The sequence below is a fragment of the Peromyscus californicus genome, unplaced genomic scaffold (assembly GCF_007827085.1).
Source record: "Peromyscus californicus insignis strain IS unplaced genomic scaffold, ASM782708v3 Scaffold_6__1_contigs__length_162567912, whole genome shotgun sequence".
Lineage (NCBI taxonomy): Eukaryota > Metazoa > Chordata > Mammalia > Rodentia > Cricetidae > Peromyscus > Peromyscus californicus.
The window spans coordinates 145,563,758-145,583,497 of NW_026294584.1; the positions used below are offsets into that span (position 1 = coordinate 145,563,758).

The 19,740-nt window shown below is 36.3% G+C and overlaps 1 protein-coding gene across 1 annotated transcript; it reads right to left on the bottom strand.

Annotated features, from left to right (window-relative positions):
* Window positions 1-2,173: 2,173 nt before the first annotated feature.
* On the bottom strand, window positions 2,174-17,398 carry LOC128099803 (taste receptor type 2 member 136-like). The gene is given in 3 exon segments (XM_052721617.1): window positions 2,174-3,121; window positions 3,124-3,212; window positions 17,308-17,398. Coding segments are annotated over 3 exon segments (1,128 nt in total).
* Between the last annotated feature and the right edge of the window lie 2,342 nt (window positions 17,399-19,740).

Genomic DNA, 19,740 nt, shown 5'->3' on the forward strand with positions numbered 1-19,740 from the left:
GCCCTTGGTTGAAAGGAAAACGGCGCTGGTGGCTGGCACTGGTTACTGTGTGGAAAGGTCATGATCATGAACCCACTTGTACCTTTTAGAGCTTTATTAGTAGGGAAAGGGGGAGGAGAGAGAGAGAGAGAGAGAGAGAGAGAGAGAGAGAGAGAGAGAGAGAGAGAGAGAGAGAGAGAGAGAGAGAGAGAAGCACCAGGTCTGGTGGAGAGGAAACACAGAGAGACGAGGGAACATGGCACCGCCTTATAAAGGCCAGGATGCACCTGCACACACAGGCCCACGCACAGAGATCACGCGGTCACGTCCGTGGGATTATGTGACCAGGTAACCATGGGGCATGGGTCATGCAGGACATATGACCTGGAAATGACTAGGCGGAGATGACCGGGCATACACGACCATGGGGCATGGTTGGAATTCCTATCATTGGCGATAACAGGAGCTATAGACATCAAGTCCGACCCTCGCTGCTGTAAGGGCTGCGGACCAGACACGACCTTTGGCAACCCTGGCCTGAACGACACCATGATCCTGGGTGACAGTACAGGCCACTCAGATTAGTATGGCCCTGGTGGCATCATGGCCCTTGGATATCCACATGGCCGCAGGTTACAGTCTAGACCCCGAGCATCCAGTCCTAGGCAGTAGCTCAGGCTTGGATGTCACCATGGTCCCAGGTGGCAGCACAGGCCAATTGGATCGGCATGGCCAGGGACCCCGTGCAGGCTCCTGGTTATGTCCTGCCCACCCCAGCTGCAAGGCATGGCACAGAGCTGCTGCTTTTCTTCCCTTGCATGCCTCGGTCTCAAAATTCCTGCTTTTTTTCTTTTTGTTGTTGTTGTTGTTTGGTTTTTTGAGACAGGGTTTCTCTGTGTTGCCCTAACTATTCTGAAACTTGCTTGTAGACCAGGTTGGCCTCAAACTCACAAAGATCCATTTACCTCTGCCTCTGGAACACTGGGGTTAAAGGCGTGTGCTACCACCACCCAAATTTTTCTTGAAAAACTAACATCTACCTCAAACAAATTTTTAATATGTGACTTAGAACTGACATACTAGACTTCTAAAAGAGGTGGTAATTCATCATTGAAATCTATATACACTTAGTTTTGGTTACACATTCCTCTGATCTTTCCTCTTCATCAGCTCATTCTCTATCTGCTTATATATTTCTCCCCGCAGTGTTCCTGTCCTCTACGCTCATATCCAGTATAGTTTACTAAATAGAAAAAAAGTCATTGAGGGCAGGGGAATAGACAATAAGGAAAGAGAAGAGTATAATATATTTCATGAATTCTAGTCATGGTTTTTATAATTTCTTTAGAGTATTAAGACATTATCAATGAAAAACTGCTATAAACATTGTATAACAGAAGAATATATTTACAATATTTAGTTATATTTCTTATTTTCTTTGATAAAATAATGTTTGATTTTTCTTCTAATACAAATGTGCTTAAATTTGAAACTTTTATTCCAGGACATAAATACATTTTTTTAATTTAAAGTTTTATTGTTTTTGAGAATTTCATGCATGAGTACTGCATTTGTATCATTTTTACCTACCCTCTGCCCCCAACTCCTCCCACCAATCTTTCTTAAATTCAGAACCTTCTTTTGCTATAATTATCATCACAAACACACACACACACACACACACACACACACACACACGACAACCTACAAGTCCATTTAGTTTTGCTTGTATGTACCCATATTTAGAATTGACAGCATTAGACAGCTTATCAGAAATCTAAAAAGATTTGATACATACATGTGGTACAAAGAAAAATGGGAACAGCAATGATTTCTTGAAACAAGCTATGTTTTAAATAATATTTAAACTTATTATGTAGAGGATCAATAAGCATTTGTATCAGTTATACCTGGCTTCATAATTCTAAAGAATCTGATTTATATTTTAAATAATGCTATGGTTTTTATGAAAATAATATTAAGGGAATGCTATAGACAGGTTTTCTTGTACATTTTATACATGTCCACAAACACAAATAATCTCTTAATTTTGTTGACATAAACATAAATACTTTCTTGAAATTTCTTTAGAAACAATTCACACACAGTCCATTTTTCAAAAGCAATAGGAAGCACAAAATGCTGCAGACTCTGCTACTAGTCACACCACATCTCTGATATTGGCGGAAGGACTTCAAGGTTTTGGTTCTTTCAGCCAGAGCCTTGTTCGCACCTGCACCATCGCCAACACCAAGGCCTGTTTGATCTTCTTGTTTCCCCATATCAGTATGCAGGAATGGCTTGAAGGATACAGGGTGCCAATAACCTGGCAAATCAGGCGGATCTGCTTATCCAGAGGTGTCATATAACTGTAACCTGATAGGATAAGAGACAGAATGAACATGGAAAATAACAACAGAAAGGAGATCACAGCTTGCAAAGCTTTAATGTGGGCCATAGTGCTTGCATCTTGGAATCCTTTTCTGTAAAGCTTCATTGTCTGAAGGTGTTTACACAGAGAATAGATTAACAGCAGAAGACAGATCATAGATGTGGTGAAGGGAATGACATTGTTCACAGTGAATGTCGTCAAAAGTGTAAGGTTTACGACATAAGCCAGTTTGGGCTTCCCAGTCAAGTTGCCTCTGTGACCATCCACTTGGACTTTCCCACATGTGGCTGCCATCACAAGATTAGGAAACAAAATCACCAAACTCCCCAAAAGAACAGCTACAATGACACTCTTAATTTTTCTCTTCAGGCCAAGAAAAAGAAAGTTCGAGAAATTGCCTATCTTCAGCAAATACAGTATGCTGAGTATAGCTGCCAGCCAGGTATTAAAATGGTTGATTACAGCCCAGGCAACACAAATAATAATTTTTACTTGTATAGTTAATAAAGCTGGATTAAACACAGTTGAGCACCAACTCATTAACACTAACAAAAGAAAACCGATCCTGAAGATGGCCAGAGCAGTGAGAATTCTATCAGCTACGGAGATTTTTCTTCTCTTGATGCAGGCAGTAAAGTTCACCAGAACAATGAAGACATTGGCAAAGCTTCCCAGAGTAATTTCTGCCACCATTGCGATGGTGCCAATGCTGAGAAAAACACTCATCACGTCTCAGCAAATAATATTTAAAAGACAAAAACGAAATGTAGCTCTCGTGTCACTGGTTGTGATTCTGTGAACACATCCCTGTGCTCTTCATTTATGGTCAGTGAAGATTGCACTGTGTTTAAATGCCGTGGCCAACGTCAAATTTGAAAGCAACCCCATGTGCTGGTGAATGAGTTTGGTGTTGTTTTTATAGAAACAAAAATGCTTGCAAAACAGTTCAAATGGATTTCTACTTATACAGTCTTTTAAGTACTAGTGTACTTCAGGGCTGAGGTTAGAGGGAAGCTACATTCTCATTTGCAAGCATGCAAATAAACAAATATATGGTTTTATGGTTTAAAACAACTTTCTCCTGCTTAGGCCCACCATAATTTGTATTCATCCATGTTACTGATTTGCTATTAAAATTTTAAAACTCAGTACAGAGATTATGCAATGAGTTTGTAAATCCTTTATTCTATCTTGGTTATACATAGAATTATTGCCAATATGGATTCCTGTTAAATGACAGATTTATATATTTAAAAATTGGAAAATTTCCTAATCAAATTGTCAAGACCTTTGCATGTGACACCAGGAAGGCTAATACTTGATGAAGTCTGACAACTGATGAAAACATCTATTACCTAATTTTCCTCAAAAGCTTGTGTACACAGTGCTTGCATGTGCTCACACATGTGCCCTCACCTCTCATGCATATCTCATAGATAGAAGAATCATTGTACTGCACTCTTCTAAATTGAAGACTATTTTCAAAGATACCATATAAGTTTAAAGTAGTCATTTGTTGTACTGCAAGTCATTTGATCCACCATAAATATACGTAACATATAAATATTTCCAAATATATGTACCATAGTTAGATATTTATATAATTGTTCTATTAGGTAAAGTTAATATTTAAATATATTTAATTCAAATATTCAACAGTGTTTTTAAAAATTCTTTGTTAGACTCTTTTTAAAATTTATTTTATCATTTTACGTGTATGAGTGTTTTACCTACATGTATGTTGTTGTATCACCTGTGTGCCTGGTGCCTGAAGGGTAGGAGCCTCCGTGTGGGTGCTGGGAACCAAATCCAGTTCTTTTTCAAGAACAAGTGCTCCTAACCTCTGAGCTAACTCTCTAGCCCCAACAGTTTTCCAAAGATTTCTCAAAGCACATGTGTTTCTTACTGTGGAGTTAAGGCTTCATATATAAATACTCAGTTTTTATGTAATTGATTTTGATAACTTTGTTTTTAAGATTAGTAGATGTTAAAATAGGTTAATTTATGAGTTCTATTTTTTTCAATTTTTATAATATAATTGGTTTTAGAGAAGGCTGTTGAAGTCACACTACAAAGATGGAAAACCAGGCACTTGGGTTCACACAGCTGTAATATGGACTTTTTTACAACTGCTTGTTACTTTAGTACACTTACCAGTAAAATACAAATAAAAATAGTATCTTCATTATCAACAACAGTGACAATCTCCTCCCAAATTGAAAACAAACAAATTCTTAAAATCTTAAAATATTTCAAATAGAAACTGCTTTTTCAGAACATTTTTCTATAAGAAAAAAATTACAAATTCGTCCAATAATAACTATTTTCCAAAAGATTAAGCACACTTGCTGTGTTTACTTTGGAGATGGGGTTAATGTTCTTCTGACATGTTTTGTTTTATAAGATTTGGTATTGCTGACCTAAAATTTCAAAACCTCTTAACCTGGTTTACTACTAATAGAGCAATATTATTCCCATATAAAACACACAAATGTAAATGTGTTTGCTCAAGTAAACTAAATAATAATCTTTAGGCAGATAGCTGTCAGGTGTGATAGCGCATCAGTGTATCCCAGCACCTGAAAGGCAGAAAAAAGAGATGACTTCAAGTTGGAGGACAGCTTGGCTGGACAGTGATTCCCATGCCCACCAAAGCTACATGCAGAGACCTTGCCTCAAAACAAAACAAAAATTAATATATAACAATGATTATTTCTGTGGGATATTATCTTAAATTAATTTCTGCATTCATATTTAAGACCTTAGATTAATGCTAAACAGTAAATGAAACATTTGATGAAATGTTAAAATATAGTTGCCAAGATTAGTTCATTGAACTATAAGATCATATATAGTTCTTATTTTATATGTTGTGCAGTAACTATTTTCTAATACCCACATACTTACTGGCCTGAAGGAATTGAGGACAGAATTCAGGGTCAGAGTGTCTGTTCCCTGTTACGTTATCTGCTTATCTTTCTAAAAAGCATTAAAAGTTCTCCACTTACATTTTCCACCAACTGTAGAGAGCTGGGATTTTCAAATTTGACCCAGAACTTATAGATAATATCTTTGGCAGAGATAGTCCTGTTAGAGCCATTTGGACTTTACTATAAATTACATATTTTTACTAAATTTTTTGTCCTTTTTACTTTACTTTTTCATATAGCATAGATTGGTGATGATTATTTTTATACTCTCATCTACAGAATAAAAATGATGGAGGAGGAATATGATGATGTAATTAAGGGAAGCACTGCAATCATCAAAAATAATAGATTTAGGAGAAGATGTAATTATGAAGGTAAACAAAATTTTGCATTTCTTAATTTCAAAGCTTGACACATCATACATAAGTGGGTAGAATATAATCTACCTACCATGATAATTTATTTTCACAACTAGTATGTCAATACTAAATAACATTTATGGAAGGATGTAATCCAGGGGAGATGTTTAGCTCAGATAAAAGACTAATACAGACCAGATAAGTGATTTCACCCATATCCAGCTTAGTGAACCAATGAGTTTTTTTGGGTTGCTTATGGGAGGATGGGTCAGGGGTGACTTATAGTAACATGGGTGTCTCTGGATAGGTGCATCCATGAGCAGCCTATCTCAGTACCAGTCAGGACTTAGGAAAGATGCTAGACTTGTTAATAGCTCAACAGTAAGAAAGTCTCCCCTCCCCAGTGATTTTTGTTGATTAAATAACCTTAGAGAGAGGACTTGAGCCTTGTGCATCCCAGGAGCATTCTGAACCTTGTGTTTACTTTCCTGGTATTATGAGCTTCTCCCATTCCTCCAAGTGGGGCTGTTTTATCCTAAAGGAGATAGCAATAAAACAGAGGCTGCTAATTTGCCAGTGTTTGGACTGAGTTCTTACACCAAGATCAACAGACATGCTGTAACTCCACATCATGACTCCAAACAGAGTTGTTAAAATGAGCAGGAGGGCAGATAGAAGACAGAGGAAGGACAAGAAGAGGAGGAGGAGGAGGAGGAGGAGGAGGATCAGAAATCCCTCCAACTGGCCAGTTTTAAAAATTATGATTTTTAAGAGAAAAGGTCCATCAAATTTTACTTCTTAAAAAAATAATTGAAATGATCAATTTTTTGATCAATTATTGATCAAATGCTCAATGATCAATCTTTGGTTTGGGTTTTTTTTATATAAATCCTTGTTTTTCTTAACTGTATTCTGTCTATAAAGCTAACACTCACTCTCAGAGCATCATTGGATATTTCATTTTGCAGAATAAGGAATCCTTCAAAACTATATTTGCACATAAGAGCCATTAAAATCTGAATTTGTAGCAATGTTGTCTCTTAACATCATGGAACTTAAATTAGGTAGAAACAAAGGCTAGATCAGAGAACTTCTCTTGTTGTATCTGTTTCAGGGCTCTGAGTCACAATCTTGGATAGAAATATAGTATATAGAGAAATAGAGCTGTTTCAATGATCCTTTGCCTTTCCAACTGTTTCAGTTCTCAGAGGAAGGAAACTTAACTAACAGAAACAGCAAAAGACAACAGTGTTTCTGTTTACTAGAGAAAATCCACTATCATTTGAATTGATTTGTAATGCACAGCAGATGCCTAACATAAGAGGAATCATTTATTTGTTATATGGGAGGTTTTTCTATTTTTTTCTTTTGTTTGTTCAAGACAGGGTTTCTATATGTAGCCTTGGCTGTCCTGGAACTTGTTCTGTAGACCAGGATGGCCTTGAACTCACAGATCCACCTGCCTCTGCTTCCTGAGTGCTGGGATTAAAGACTGTGCCATCATCCCCAATAGTTTTCTATTTTTAACTAGAGGATAAGGATGAGCTTCAGAGTGATGAATAAATATAGTAAGTCAGACAATTTCAGGCAATAGGTATTGATATCTGATTTTAGAATACTAAATGGAGATAACTTTCCTACCTTTCCTGAGGTTATGAGAACTATTGAGGTGTCTTTCTATTTAGTGAGATGTCCAAAATTTGTCCTGATTTCTTCAGGTCAACATTGTCTTTAAGATCTACAGAAAGAAGAATATACAGGGTTTCCCTCTAGCCTATGGTGTCCAGCTCAAACAGGAGATTCAGTTGACCTATATTCTTCTCTTATTAATCATGCTACTGTCATTGACAGATATTAGAGAGCCTTTCCCAGACTGCCAAGGCCGTAATCAAATTACCCACATAAAGTTCCTATAGTAAAAACTATTAGTTTTGTATCTTTGTTTTTAGAATCTACTATTTGATGTTTACTGATGATCACACATCATGCAGCTTCTTTTCTGGCATATTTATTATTTATGACTTTATAACAAAGTATTCTCTCAAACTTGGTACCTTTAAGCAATAGGATTGAGACACAACTTAGCTAAGTACAATTGTCTCTACTTTTTAATATAGTCACAATCTCACTGGGATCACCGAGAGCAGAAGGTGCAGGTCAATACATTTTCAAGCTCACTTGGGTATTATTAGGCTTCAGATATTCACTGCATGTTGACCAGATAATCTATCTTGTCACATAGCCCATCCCTGGGATCACTCACAGTACAGCAGCTGGTTTTCCTCAAAGTAACATAATCAAAGAAGAAGAGAGATACTGTGTATATCACTCTGTATGCTGTAGATGTGTTGCTCTGATTGGTTAATAAATAAAGTGCTGATTGGCCAGTAGTCAGACAGGAAGTATGGACAGGACAAAGAGAAAGGAGAATTCTGGGAACAGGAAGGCTGAGCAGGAATCACGAGCCAGACACAGAGGAAGCAAAATGTGAAGGCAGAACTGGGAAAAGGTACCAAGTCACATGGCTAAACATAAATAAGAATTATGGGTTATTTTAAGTGTAAGAGCTAGTCAATAGTTAGCCTGAGCTAATGGCTGAACAGTTTTAATTAATATAAACCTCTGTGTGTTTAATTGGGTCTGAGCAGCTGCAGGATTGGTGGGTGAGAGAGATTTGTCTTGACCACCATTCAGGTGGGACACAGGAAAACTTCATCTACAGAGAGAAAATATGCCAAGCTTCTATGGCTCCCATTTCATATTCTAAGACTGGGTAGAAGAAACAATATATTCTGTTTCTTATAGCTATAGAAGATTGAGGCCCAAAACCACGGTACCAGGATACTGAGTTTCTTCCAGGTCCACTCTACTTGGCTGGCAGAAGTCTTCTCACAATATCCTCTTGTGATCTTTCTTGATCTATATAATTTGTGCCTCAATATAGTCTTCTTATAAGGACGCCAGTCAAATTGGATTAGGAACCACCATAATGAACCCATTGTGCCTCAGTTTCCTCCTCAAGGGCCTAAATGAAAATATGATCATATTCTGAGTAACTGAGATTTATATAAATTTGGTGAGTGGACACCATTCAGTTGATAGGAAGCCCCCAAAACAAGCACAGCCTGGAGTGAGATGCCTACATATTTGCACTATTCTCATTATTAGAAGTGAATATGTCAAGCTCATACTCAAGGACATGGCATCAACAAAAGCATAGAAACCAAGAGGTACTCTTATTGGAGACCCTCTACTGAACTCACTGAGAGAGGAAAACCATCATTCAGTTTTGCATTCTGGGAGATCAGTTCTTGATGCTGCATCTAGTGTTACTCAAAAGAATGCTTCTCAGGAGCAAGGGCTAGGAAAATTTTTTTATCTATAGTAAGTTCACACAGAAACTGTTTGGGTCATGTACTTTTATTCTTCTGCTTACAGTTTCAACTTTCCATGGCTTATATAAACATACATTAGCAAACTTTGGCAATAAAGAAGGTTATAAGGCTATTTCTCAGGATCACAAAGCATTCCTTGTAGATATAAAAGATACAGGTGGTGTAAAGTTGACAGCTTTGATTAGTCGCCCACTGCAGTTGTGGTCATAAAAGTTTTGTTTATAACACATCTCTTAAAGGACAATCTCCAGGGATTACAAAAGCAAAAAGCTAAACCACTGAGAAATCTAAGGAAGAAGAAGAAATTGTGTACTATTCTACATTTCTTAAGTATAACTAATATTATAGGCTAACATTTTAGAAAATGTAAAAAAAGTGCCAGTTTCTCCCTGCCCGGGAAGCGCAGCTGAGACTATAAGCAGTTTTTGGTTAGAAGAAGTTTGAGAACCAGTAAGCAAGGCCAAGCTGTCTGTGAGTTAACCTTGGCAACCTGTGTTAAGCAAGGGGGAGGAAAACAGCACTAATTTGCATCAGCATTTTTTGCCAAAAGCTCACTGCCATAGAAAAACACCTCAGATCTAAAAATACATTTTCTATCCTGTTGTGTAGTGTCAGAACACAAGAAGGGAACCTTGTAACTGTTTTGTTCAAGGCTGAGAGGGTGGGCCATCTCCCTGCACTTTTGGCCTTCTGTGTAGCCTTTCTCACTGGTAACTGCCCATAAAGCTGATTCCTTCCAGACTTGGTTAAATTGATTAACTGGTTAGCTGTCTGTTACCCACATAAAATCCAGGACTTAAACATAAGCAGTTAGTAAACTGAGCCCAGAAAGACTTTGATTCAACAAAACTAGACACTGTAATTTTGTCCTTGAGTATAATCTGTGAAAAGCCAACTTGTGATCTATCCACAGAGACACTTCATCTGGCCAGTTTTCCCTGTCAATAAGCTAATGACAGAGAACAGGCTTCAGAGTTTTTCTCCATAATATGCAACAAAGACTTGACTATGAGAACGCCTTTATTCACCAGAACTGCACAGAGTAGGGAGAAGTCATCCCTCTATTAGTACACAGGAACAATTGTGCCTGATAAATGAGGCATACACTGCTAAGGTTGTGAGACAAGTCCTATGGCTGTTTTAAATGGGGGACTATGGTATCATACAAAAGAGTTACAGACAGAATCAGCCAGCTATTCATAGGCAATATATCCCATAAGTCTTGCTCATGAGTTTCCTCCACAGATAGATGTTTTTCTTGTGGGTTGGCCTTATAAATATCAGCTGTCATCTACTGTGTCTCCTTGCAGACTCCATTGATTCAGATGTTGATTTTCAGGTCTTCTTTGGCATTATATACGAAAATATTTCCCTAGTTTCTGTCAAACAGAAGCTAAGGAGCATAGAAATAATGTGCATACAGGTTCATGTTTGGAAAGGTATCATAGTCATGGGGCTAAAATTGGGATCATCTGTCTATAACTTCAGCACAGCTTACTGATTCCTTTTGAAATGAGGCACAGTTAGATTGCCTACAGAAAGTTACATAGGAAAGAGTAAAGATCATGCATCATAAACGTTAGATGCTGCAGAGAATGACACAGAGTATTCACTGTGAAGGGCTGGTCCTAACTTCTCTGTCCTGAAGTAGTACTGAGAAGAATTAGTGAATCATACAGAATCTGAAAATTCTTAAATGCCATTCTTTATGAGAAAGATATGATGAAAGTGAAAAAAAAAGTGAGGGTGGAGCAACATAAGCAAATTTTAAGGAAAAAATTCCTAAATACAAGCACACCAATGAAATGGAAGCAAGACAGTCCTATGTTAATTAATTTTCTGTAACTATAACAAAATAATGAAAGGTAATATACTTAATAAGTGGAGAGAATTATTTGAGCTAATGGCTTCAGAGGCTTCATTCAATAGTTGTTTAGCTCTCTTGGGGATGGAATAAGGTATGATATACTCCCTTGGAAGTCATCATTTGTTGGAGAAGGTAGAAGCCATGCTTAATATCTCTGGTTGTAAATTCTTAATCTGATTACCTAATATTTTATCATCATTTGGTTACTAGACATGTACAAAAATTATTTTCCTTAATTATTTGACTAACATCAAACAGAAAAGGATAATATCATAATAGAGCATGATTCAGTGATGGTTTAATACTCCTAAAAGAGATCAAATAAGCACCTATTCAAGAACTTCATGTTTTGCTCTCTGTTCTCTTCATTTTTCTAGGCTGATATTGCAGTGGATGCTAAAGTCTCATTTACTAGGAAGCAAATGATGCATACTCTGTTGCATTGTGTTGCTGCATTTTTTGCAAATCTATGCATAATTTTAGGGTTCATCACACCAGCTAGTAAAATTTTGAAACTCAGTACCTAGGCCATGATAGAAAAATTTAAATTTGCAGAGGAGTCATAGTCATCTAGGCATCGCTTGAGTGATCCACTGTCACTGAGAATCCATGTTTAAAATGTTTTTATTAATTCTTTGGGAATTTTATATAGAGAAGAGAAATGGCTCAGTGGTTAATATTGATATTCCAGAGGACCTGGGTTCGATTCCCAGGCCCACAGGTGTCTAATCACACCAGGATTAAAAAAAAAGAAAAAGAAAGGAGAATTTCATATATTATATTTTGATCCTATTTATCCTTCTCCCCCAGGTCCTCCCAGCCTGCCCACCCCTTTTCATAGCTAGCTTTGTGTTGTCATTTTTCCTTAAACTTATCAAGTCCATAGTGTTGCCTACACACTCTATTTTCTGATTGAATTTAAATCCTGTTGTGTGACACTATTCCTGGGAAGTGGGGGGAAGGTGTGAACAAACACCCACTCACCCTATATATAGAAGTGGTGATAGATCAAAGTACAGATAAATTCCAACTTACTCAACCAATGAGTTTTATTGGCATAACTAATGGGAATATGGATGAAGGGTTACTTATAGGGACATAAGTGACTGAAAGACAGGTACATCACCAATAGCCCACCCCAGCATGGGTGACAGCTCAGAAAAGCTGGAAACCTAGAGTGCATTGCATAACCTGCAGGCATCTCAACAAGTTGGATTGTGTCCTTTCCAGGTGGCTCAGTTGACCTAAGACCCTTGCAAGCAAATCAACTTGTCAGAAAGTCTAATACCATAAAATAAATATTAATAGAAATATATACCTGGAATTATCACCACAGGAATACTTATTTATGCATGGAGGAATAAATAAAATTGTGGTTGATTAAATTATTTGAGAATGCTTAAATTTGGTGTAATCAGTATACTAGATGGTCTAAATGAAAATTAATATAATATACAATAAATTCAAAATAGAACAGGCATATAAGACTGACTTTGTAGTGGGTGAGTGCACCTCTCCTCTCTGAGACACTTACTTTTAAAGAGAATTCTGGTTTACTGATAGATGATTGATAAACAGTAAATTATATCCTTTCCAACTCACATTTCTCTGGGTTTTGAAAAGTACATGACAACTTTTAATTTTCTCTTGCAGATGAAATGTAAGTCCAATGCTACATGACATTCTCAACTTGCCTTTACTTCCTGCAACATACGTTTTTCTCTTGGGATCGTTTCCATTACCTATGGGCAGCCCTCCTTGACAGACAGAGAGAAATAGGTAGTGTGTTAACCAAATAGAAGAAGTCAAGCAATATCTTCAAATACAATTTAAGTTACTCTTCAGTCAAGACAATTTAGAACATTGCATTTGAAACTCTAATGACAAAATCATTTCTTACTAATGAAGTCTAAAAGGGGCATGAGAATATGTCTTCTGCATTGTACCTTAGGGCTGGAGAAATGGTTTGGGACTTAAGAGTATTTCTTTTTCAGAAGATCTGTTTTCTGGTTTTAGTCCACAGTTCCCATGCTGTGGCTCATAACCCTCTGTAAACCTAGTTCCTGAGGTCCAACAACTCTCCTGAACTTCCAGGTCTCCCATATGTGTGTAGTACACATACATACAGTCAGATACATAAAAATCCATACACACCAAAGAAAATTATATTTGAAAAAGCAGTATAATTTATTGAGATGATTTCTTCTTATAATAAAGAAATCAGTTGCCAAAGTAACTAGTGTGAGATTTTTGTGGGGCAGCACAATTTTAATTAAAAACTAATAGATTTCAGGAACATACATAAAATGCTTCATCAATATGAACTTTATTTAATTAAACTTTAATTAATTATTGGAAGAGAGTTTTCCATTACTGTTAGCCCGAGAGAGGCGCTTGTTGAGAATCACAGGGTAAGAAGTCTGAGTACATGTAAAAGGCTGGTGGTGGGCAGGAAGATGTCTCTTGCTTTGAGGATCACTTTAGGAAATATGGAATAAAATTTCATGTTTGTATTTCCTTAAAACTTTTAAGAATCCAGATGGAAACAGTGGGAGTTTGCATGGGTGTGTTTATTTGTGCTTATTATCCATATTATAGAAGATTTAATTTTCTGGGAATTTGGAGAAAAAAGAAGATATTAATAGAAAAACTGCAGATTTTTTTAAATCCTCTGCGTGAATGCAATGATTTCTAAAACATTATTCCTTGGTAATGATAAACTATTCAAATCAACTGCAATTAGGTTTCATCCAGTAATTTAGACACTTTCTTCCTGTTCCATTCTTTCAATTTCACATATTAGATGACATCTATACTTGATCAACTCAAATGAACCAGATGCTAAACAAGGTTAAAATGTGAAACTATGACAAGGAATACGTCTACATTTGCAAGCAAGCAAATGAGAAATGAGCTTTTCCTCCAGCATCTGCTCTGGAAACTTCCAGCCTATGGTGTCTAGGATGTGCAGTCTGTGGACAGGACTTCTGAGATGTTAGAGGGACAGTGTGTTCTACGCAAACTGTTAAGATCTCTACAGTATACTATGTACTTTCCTGCTTTATATTGTTCAAAGGCAGTGAAAGAAACCTAAGACTTCTATGCACATACAAAATCCCAATATGATTCAATTTTTTATTTGGAGATTAAAAAGTCACAGCTGTGAACATATCACTCTGTCTGTCTGTCTCTGTCTCTGTCTCTGTCTCTGTCTTTCTGTCTCTCTCTCTCTCTCTCTCTCTCTCTCTCTCTCTCTCTCTCTCTCTCTCTCTCTCTCACACACACACACACACACACACACACACACACACACACACACACACACGCACGCACATTGCCCAAAAAAAAAAATATTTTAGTAAGGATGATTCTCATCAAAAGAAAAGAAATGGAATTTGTTTCTGGATGTTTTTCTAATGTCTTCACTGTACTAGTAACCTGCCCTAACTGGGTCAGGAGATACAGTATTTCAGTGATTAAATTCACTGTTTTGCCCATCCCTGGAGCTGTTTTATTAGAAGTCAAGACATTGCTATGAAACTGTGATCAAATGCACTTTATAGATGAAAAATATTAGAATTGTTCTTACTATTTAGTAATTATCAACCATTGCATCTCTACTTTCAGCTGCAACATATTATGCTTGCTATGAAAATTGAATGGTCAATTTTCCAACCTTATATTTTCCACTCCCAAAATTGTGTGATGTAAGACTTCATATTCAAAGATCAATATCTGGGATGCTGTGCTACTTCTAGCAAAAATCAAACTGATTATTCTGTATCTTTTTATACTTTCTGCCATTTTTCTAAAAGGCTGATATTTGAGTAATTTCTAAAGATATTCTTACAAAATATATTAGCAATGCTAATTAAATGAAGATGTATATATGTGTTTTGGTGTTTGATATATTTATGAAAATCATCAGAAAGTGTGAGAATAGCATATACTAAAACCATACTTCCATAAAAAGTGAAGGGCATTTTCTTCTGATTTGCAATGTCAAGTATATTTCACCAGGTTCTTACTCTGTTATCTTCTGGAATTATTTATGATGTATCTTTATGCAGTGTAAAGAAGCATTTGCTCACCTCAGGAAATCAATCATTTTAACTATTACCACACACATTTAGTACTTTAAATTTAAATTTTCTTATTTAAACTTCTATTATTATAAGAAGACAAGAACACTCAATTTTGAGTCAGACAGAATGCTTATGTTTTATAGGGCATTATATCACCCTGATTTCTTATCTTGCCTTTCATAAAGGAGAATCACTACAATAATCCAGGCATGCAATATGATTCAATAGTGGTAAAATTATTTTGAGTAAATTTAAGATGTGATTGCCATGCGAGTTATTGACTCACACCAGATTTAATAGAAATAGAAGAAAAGCACAGAGAAGTTTCAGTAAGATAATGAGGGGATGGAGAATGAACACAGCAATGTCCCAACCTCAGAGTTCCATTTATTGTCAAGAACAGAATTTCTTTCAAGTTTCTTATTAAGGAAAAACTTTTAGAAGTTGAGAACTGATTAAAAATTTTAGGTTTTTTTTAAACACATTGCTTTTGAATTTATTTGCTTTTTATAAATACATTTTATGATATGAGCATCAGAAGAACTTAGCTTTTCCTAGTACAATAAATATTCCACTTTCTAGTAATTTAGAACTCATTATACAAAGTACAATGAATTTGTCTGCAATCACTAAAATATTACCAATGAAAGCATATGGGAATAGTAGAGAGTTTGTTATATATTTTTAACATGATTTTCTGAATAATGTTGCAATGAAAGGAACTGTTGTTGTATTTATCAATGACACATTTGAAAACAACAAATTTGAGTAGTGACTGAAATATACATGACTTTATTATCTATGGATGCTACAAGATTTTTATGTTGTCATCTAAATCTTAGGTTAGAGCATCACACTGTACTTTGTATTTGTTGTTTAGAATGCCTCCCCTTTCAGATAGCATGAGATCTAGTGTGTCCCATTGTGGGTGATATCTATCTCCTAGATTCGAGAGCATTAGAGGTTTGATTCAAATAATACCTTAGCCATAAATGAATGAAAGAATAAAAGACCATCAGGACTAGTGATCCACAGAGATGAAACCCCATATCACACTGCAGATTGCAGCTGTGGGTTTCATATGAGTCTGTAAGCTTCTACAACCAGGGTCATTTCTTAGAGCTAAAGGCTGAAAATCCACAATCCTAGACAAAATGTCAATACAGTACAGACTTGATGTAAGGATATCAAGAGTACAAATCATGAGAACATGGAACATACGATGTATATGCAGTTTACACCAATACTATATTTTTAACAGCTTATAAATGATTTTTGGCAGATTTGCATGTTGTCTTTGATAGCAAGCAATTAATTATTTTAATAATACTTTTTGATTTGATTGGACACTTTGTATACAAAGTGACATTTGTTCTGTTATTATGTGTAATTAGTACCAGTTTCAAAACTAGGAATGCCAGTTACATATTCTGAGTTAGGTAAATTGCTGCAATTCCCCCAAAGTCACTTTAGGATGAACATGAGTCAAAGCCCTATAGATAATCTTACACTGGAGGAGCATCAGATCCCCAGGCTCTTAGACTGGATGATAGAGAACTCATTAGCTCATGTCCCAGAAAGTCCCATAAATATGTACATGCCCATTTCCTGCTGGACACAGACACTTGATCATTGAGAAGCTATCACATGACAGATCCTGTGGCAAGTTTTCTGCTGATTCACAATGGGGTCATAGACTGACTCTAATCCCTGGACTCTGGCCACTTAATTATGTCAATGCTAGAAAGTGAGTAAGGCCTTTAGCTTTCCATTTAATAGGAAAACACCATTCAGCTCAGTCTTCCTCTAGGGCAGTGGTTCTCCACCTGTGGGTCATTACCCTGTTGGGGTTGAATGACCCTTTTCTGGGGGTCAAATATAGATATCCTGCATTTCAGATATTTACATTATGATTCATAACAGTAGAAAAATTACAGTTATGAAACAACAACAAAAATAATTCTATGGTTGTGGGTCATCATACCATGAGGAACTATATTAAAGGGTCACAGCATTATGGGGTTTGAGAACCGCTGCTCTAGTGTTATAGATTTAATCAGACATCTGCTTTAAAACTCTGCTTCATGTGGCTTTCCTTGAACCTGACCTCTCCAGAACTGTCAGTCTGACCAATGCGCATCACTAAAGGGAGCTGGCTTGTTTTTCAAGATGTTACCTTTTTCTGGCCTTTTCCTGGCTCACAGGGCACCACTTCTTATCTGTCTCTCTAGTCTCCTAAACAGATGTTCTCTAAACCTAGTATAAGCCTAGCACTTATACTCTTTACTAGTCAAGCTCACCTTGTTGCTGATAACACGAAGTGTCTTTGATGAAAACACAGCTAAACATGGCTGAAGTTTTCACTAAGGACGAGCTTTCAGATCCAGACATTTCTCCAATTCACATGGAAAAAAAATAATCTGATATTAAAAGTACATTTAAAAGTAAAAATTACTAGTAATTTAGGAGTAGAAACAAATTGAAATAATATTTTCTATAATTTTTAATTAAATGGAGTGACATTCAGAACAATCTATTTTAATTTTTATACAACAGAATAATTAATAGAAACATTTGTATGGAATAAACATTATAGGTGCCATAATCTACATACAGAGAAAGACAAGAAAAAATTATTGTTGATTTATCCCAAATTTGGTGTATTCATCGTAAAGGGATGGTTACAAGTGAACCAAAAGCAATTTAAAGCTTTCAAAATAAATACATGAAATATTAACCCTACTATGGATGAAGACACTGCACCTGTCTTTGGTACAGACTTTTTATTTTGTTTTATGGATGAATTGTGTAAGAATTATTTACTTGTGTAAGAATTATTTACTTGTGCCATTCTCACTAGTCTGGAAATGACAGTATTCCCCTGGAAGATGCTTTACAGGGAGACACCTATGGTGTTTTCAATACAGAATGAAAAGTGCAGGGTCTGTTCTCAGGAAAGTTCCACAGAGTGAGACTACTCTTTGCCTAAGACAAATTATTTCTTTTTTTTACTAGTTTATTTTTGTGGTCTAGACATTGATCTAAGATAGGTATACATTGGGTTTTGAAAGGATGAGTTTATTAAGTATACAACAAATCAAAATAAAAGAATGAGTTGAAAGAGATCCATCTATGACAGATAGACAGATGCATAGATAGATGATAGATAGAAAGAAAGATAGATAGATAGATAGATAGATAGATAGATAGATAGATAGATAGATAGATAGATGGATAATAGATAGACAACTCATAATGGAATTTCATGAACTATCAGGAGACAACTTGGATCCTAGCATGGGGCACACAGCTTGAGAGACTTTTCTAATCCTACTGTGGCATCTGTAGTGTAGGTTGTAACACCTTAGATTCTACCTGTACAATGGCTTCTAAGGAAAGATTGTCCTTTCTAGACACATGAGAATGGAACTCAGGATAATTCCTTCACTTGTCATTCACAAAACAAAGTGGTAGGTTGATACTATTGTAAGGAGCAGTGTTTTAACCTATTGCAAAGTTAATGTAGCATGTATGTATGTTTAAAAGTTAGTATATTTTATTTCAATTTTGTAACCCATTTCAAGCAACTAAAATAATCAAAAATGATACATTAATCATATTTCACCATGCTTTTCTTGAAGCATGATGGCTATAATGCTATTTCCTTTTATATATACCTATGGTGATATTTTATTTGTATTAAAATGTTATTTTTATGTTAATAAATAAAGTTGCCTGGGGTCAGAGCTATTAGCAAGCCATAGGAAAGCAGAGCAGTGGTGGCGTACGCTTGTAATTCTAGCACTTGGTAGGCAGAGCTGGGTAAGTCTCTGTGTGTTCAGGGATACAGCCATTATTGGATACACATGCCTTTAATCTTAATACCAATCATGGAAAACCTGGAGGCCTATACAGACAGGCCGTGAGGAGGTGGTCATGTGGTTGGGTTAACAACCAATGAGAAGGCAGGACAGGAACTCTATGTAGAGACTTTAACACAGGGGTAGCTCTGGTTCGGAGAGGTAGGACCACCGCAGGAGGAAGGGTAAGGTTTTAGCTCTTAGCTCTGACCTCTTGGCTTTCTTCTTTGCATTGGTTCTGTGTTTCTTATTTAATAAGAAGGTTGGTTACATCTACATATACCTATCAATTGTGGTGATATTTTATTTGTCCTGAAATGTGGTGATATTTTATTTGTGCTTTAATAAATAACGCTTGCCTGGAGATCAGAGGAAAGAGGCCAGCCATTACAAGTAAACAAAGAAGTCAGGCAGCAGTAGCACACACCCTTAATTCTATCACTTAGCGGCAGGATCTCTGTGTGTTCAAGGCCACACTAGGGAACAGAGCTAAGTGTGGTGACATACGGCTTTAATCCCTGTACCAACCATAGAGGTCTGGAGGTCTGTATAGACAGAATGTAACAGAGCAGTGTAGGAAGAGGAAGTTATGTAGCTGGGCTAAGAGAGCCAATGAGAGAACAGAACAGAAAAGACATATAAACGTGAGTATACAGGAAGAAGCTCTCTTTGGAAGCTGTGGAGTTGATGAGGTGAGGTTAGCTCATGGTTTGTTCTATTCCTCTGATTTTTTTTCTCAGGCTTTAACTCAAATTTCTGGCTCCATGTTTTTTATTTATTAAGACCATTTAGAAATTTATCCACAGTCAATAATTAAGGTAATATGAATAAACATGTGCTGTGGGATGGTCTGTATGTTAAATATGTTGCTCT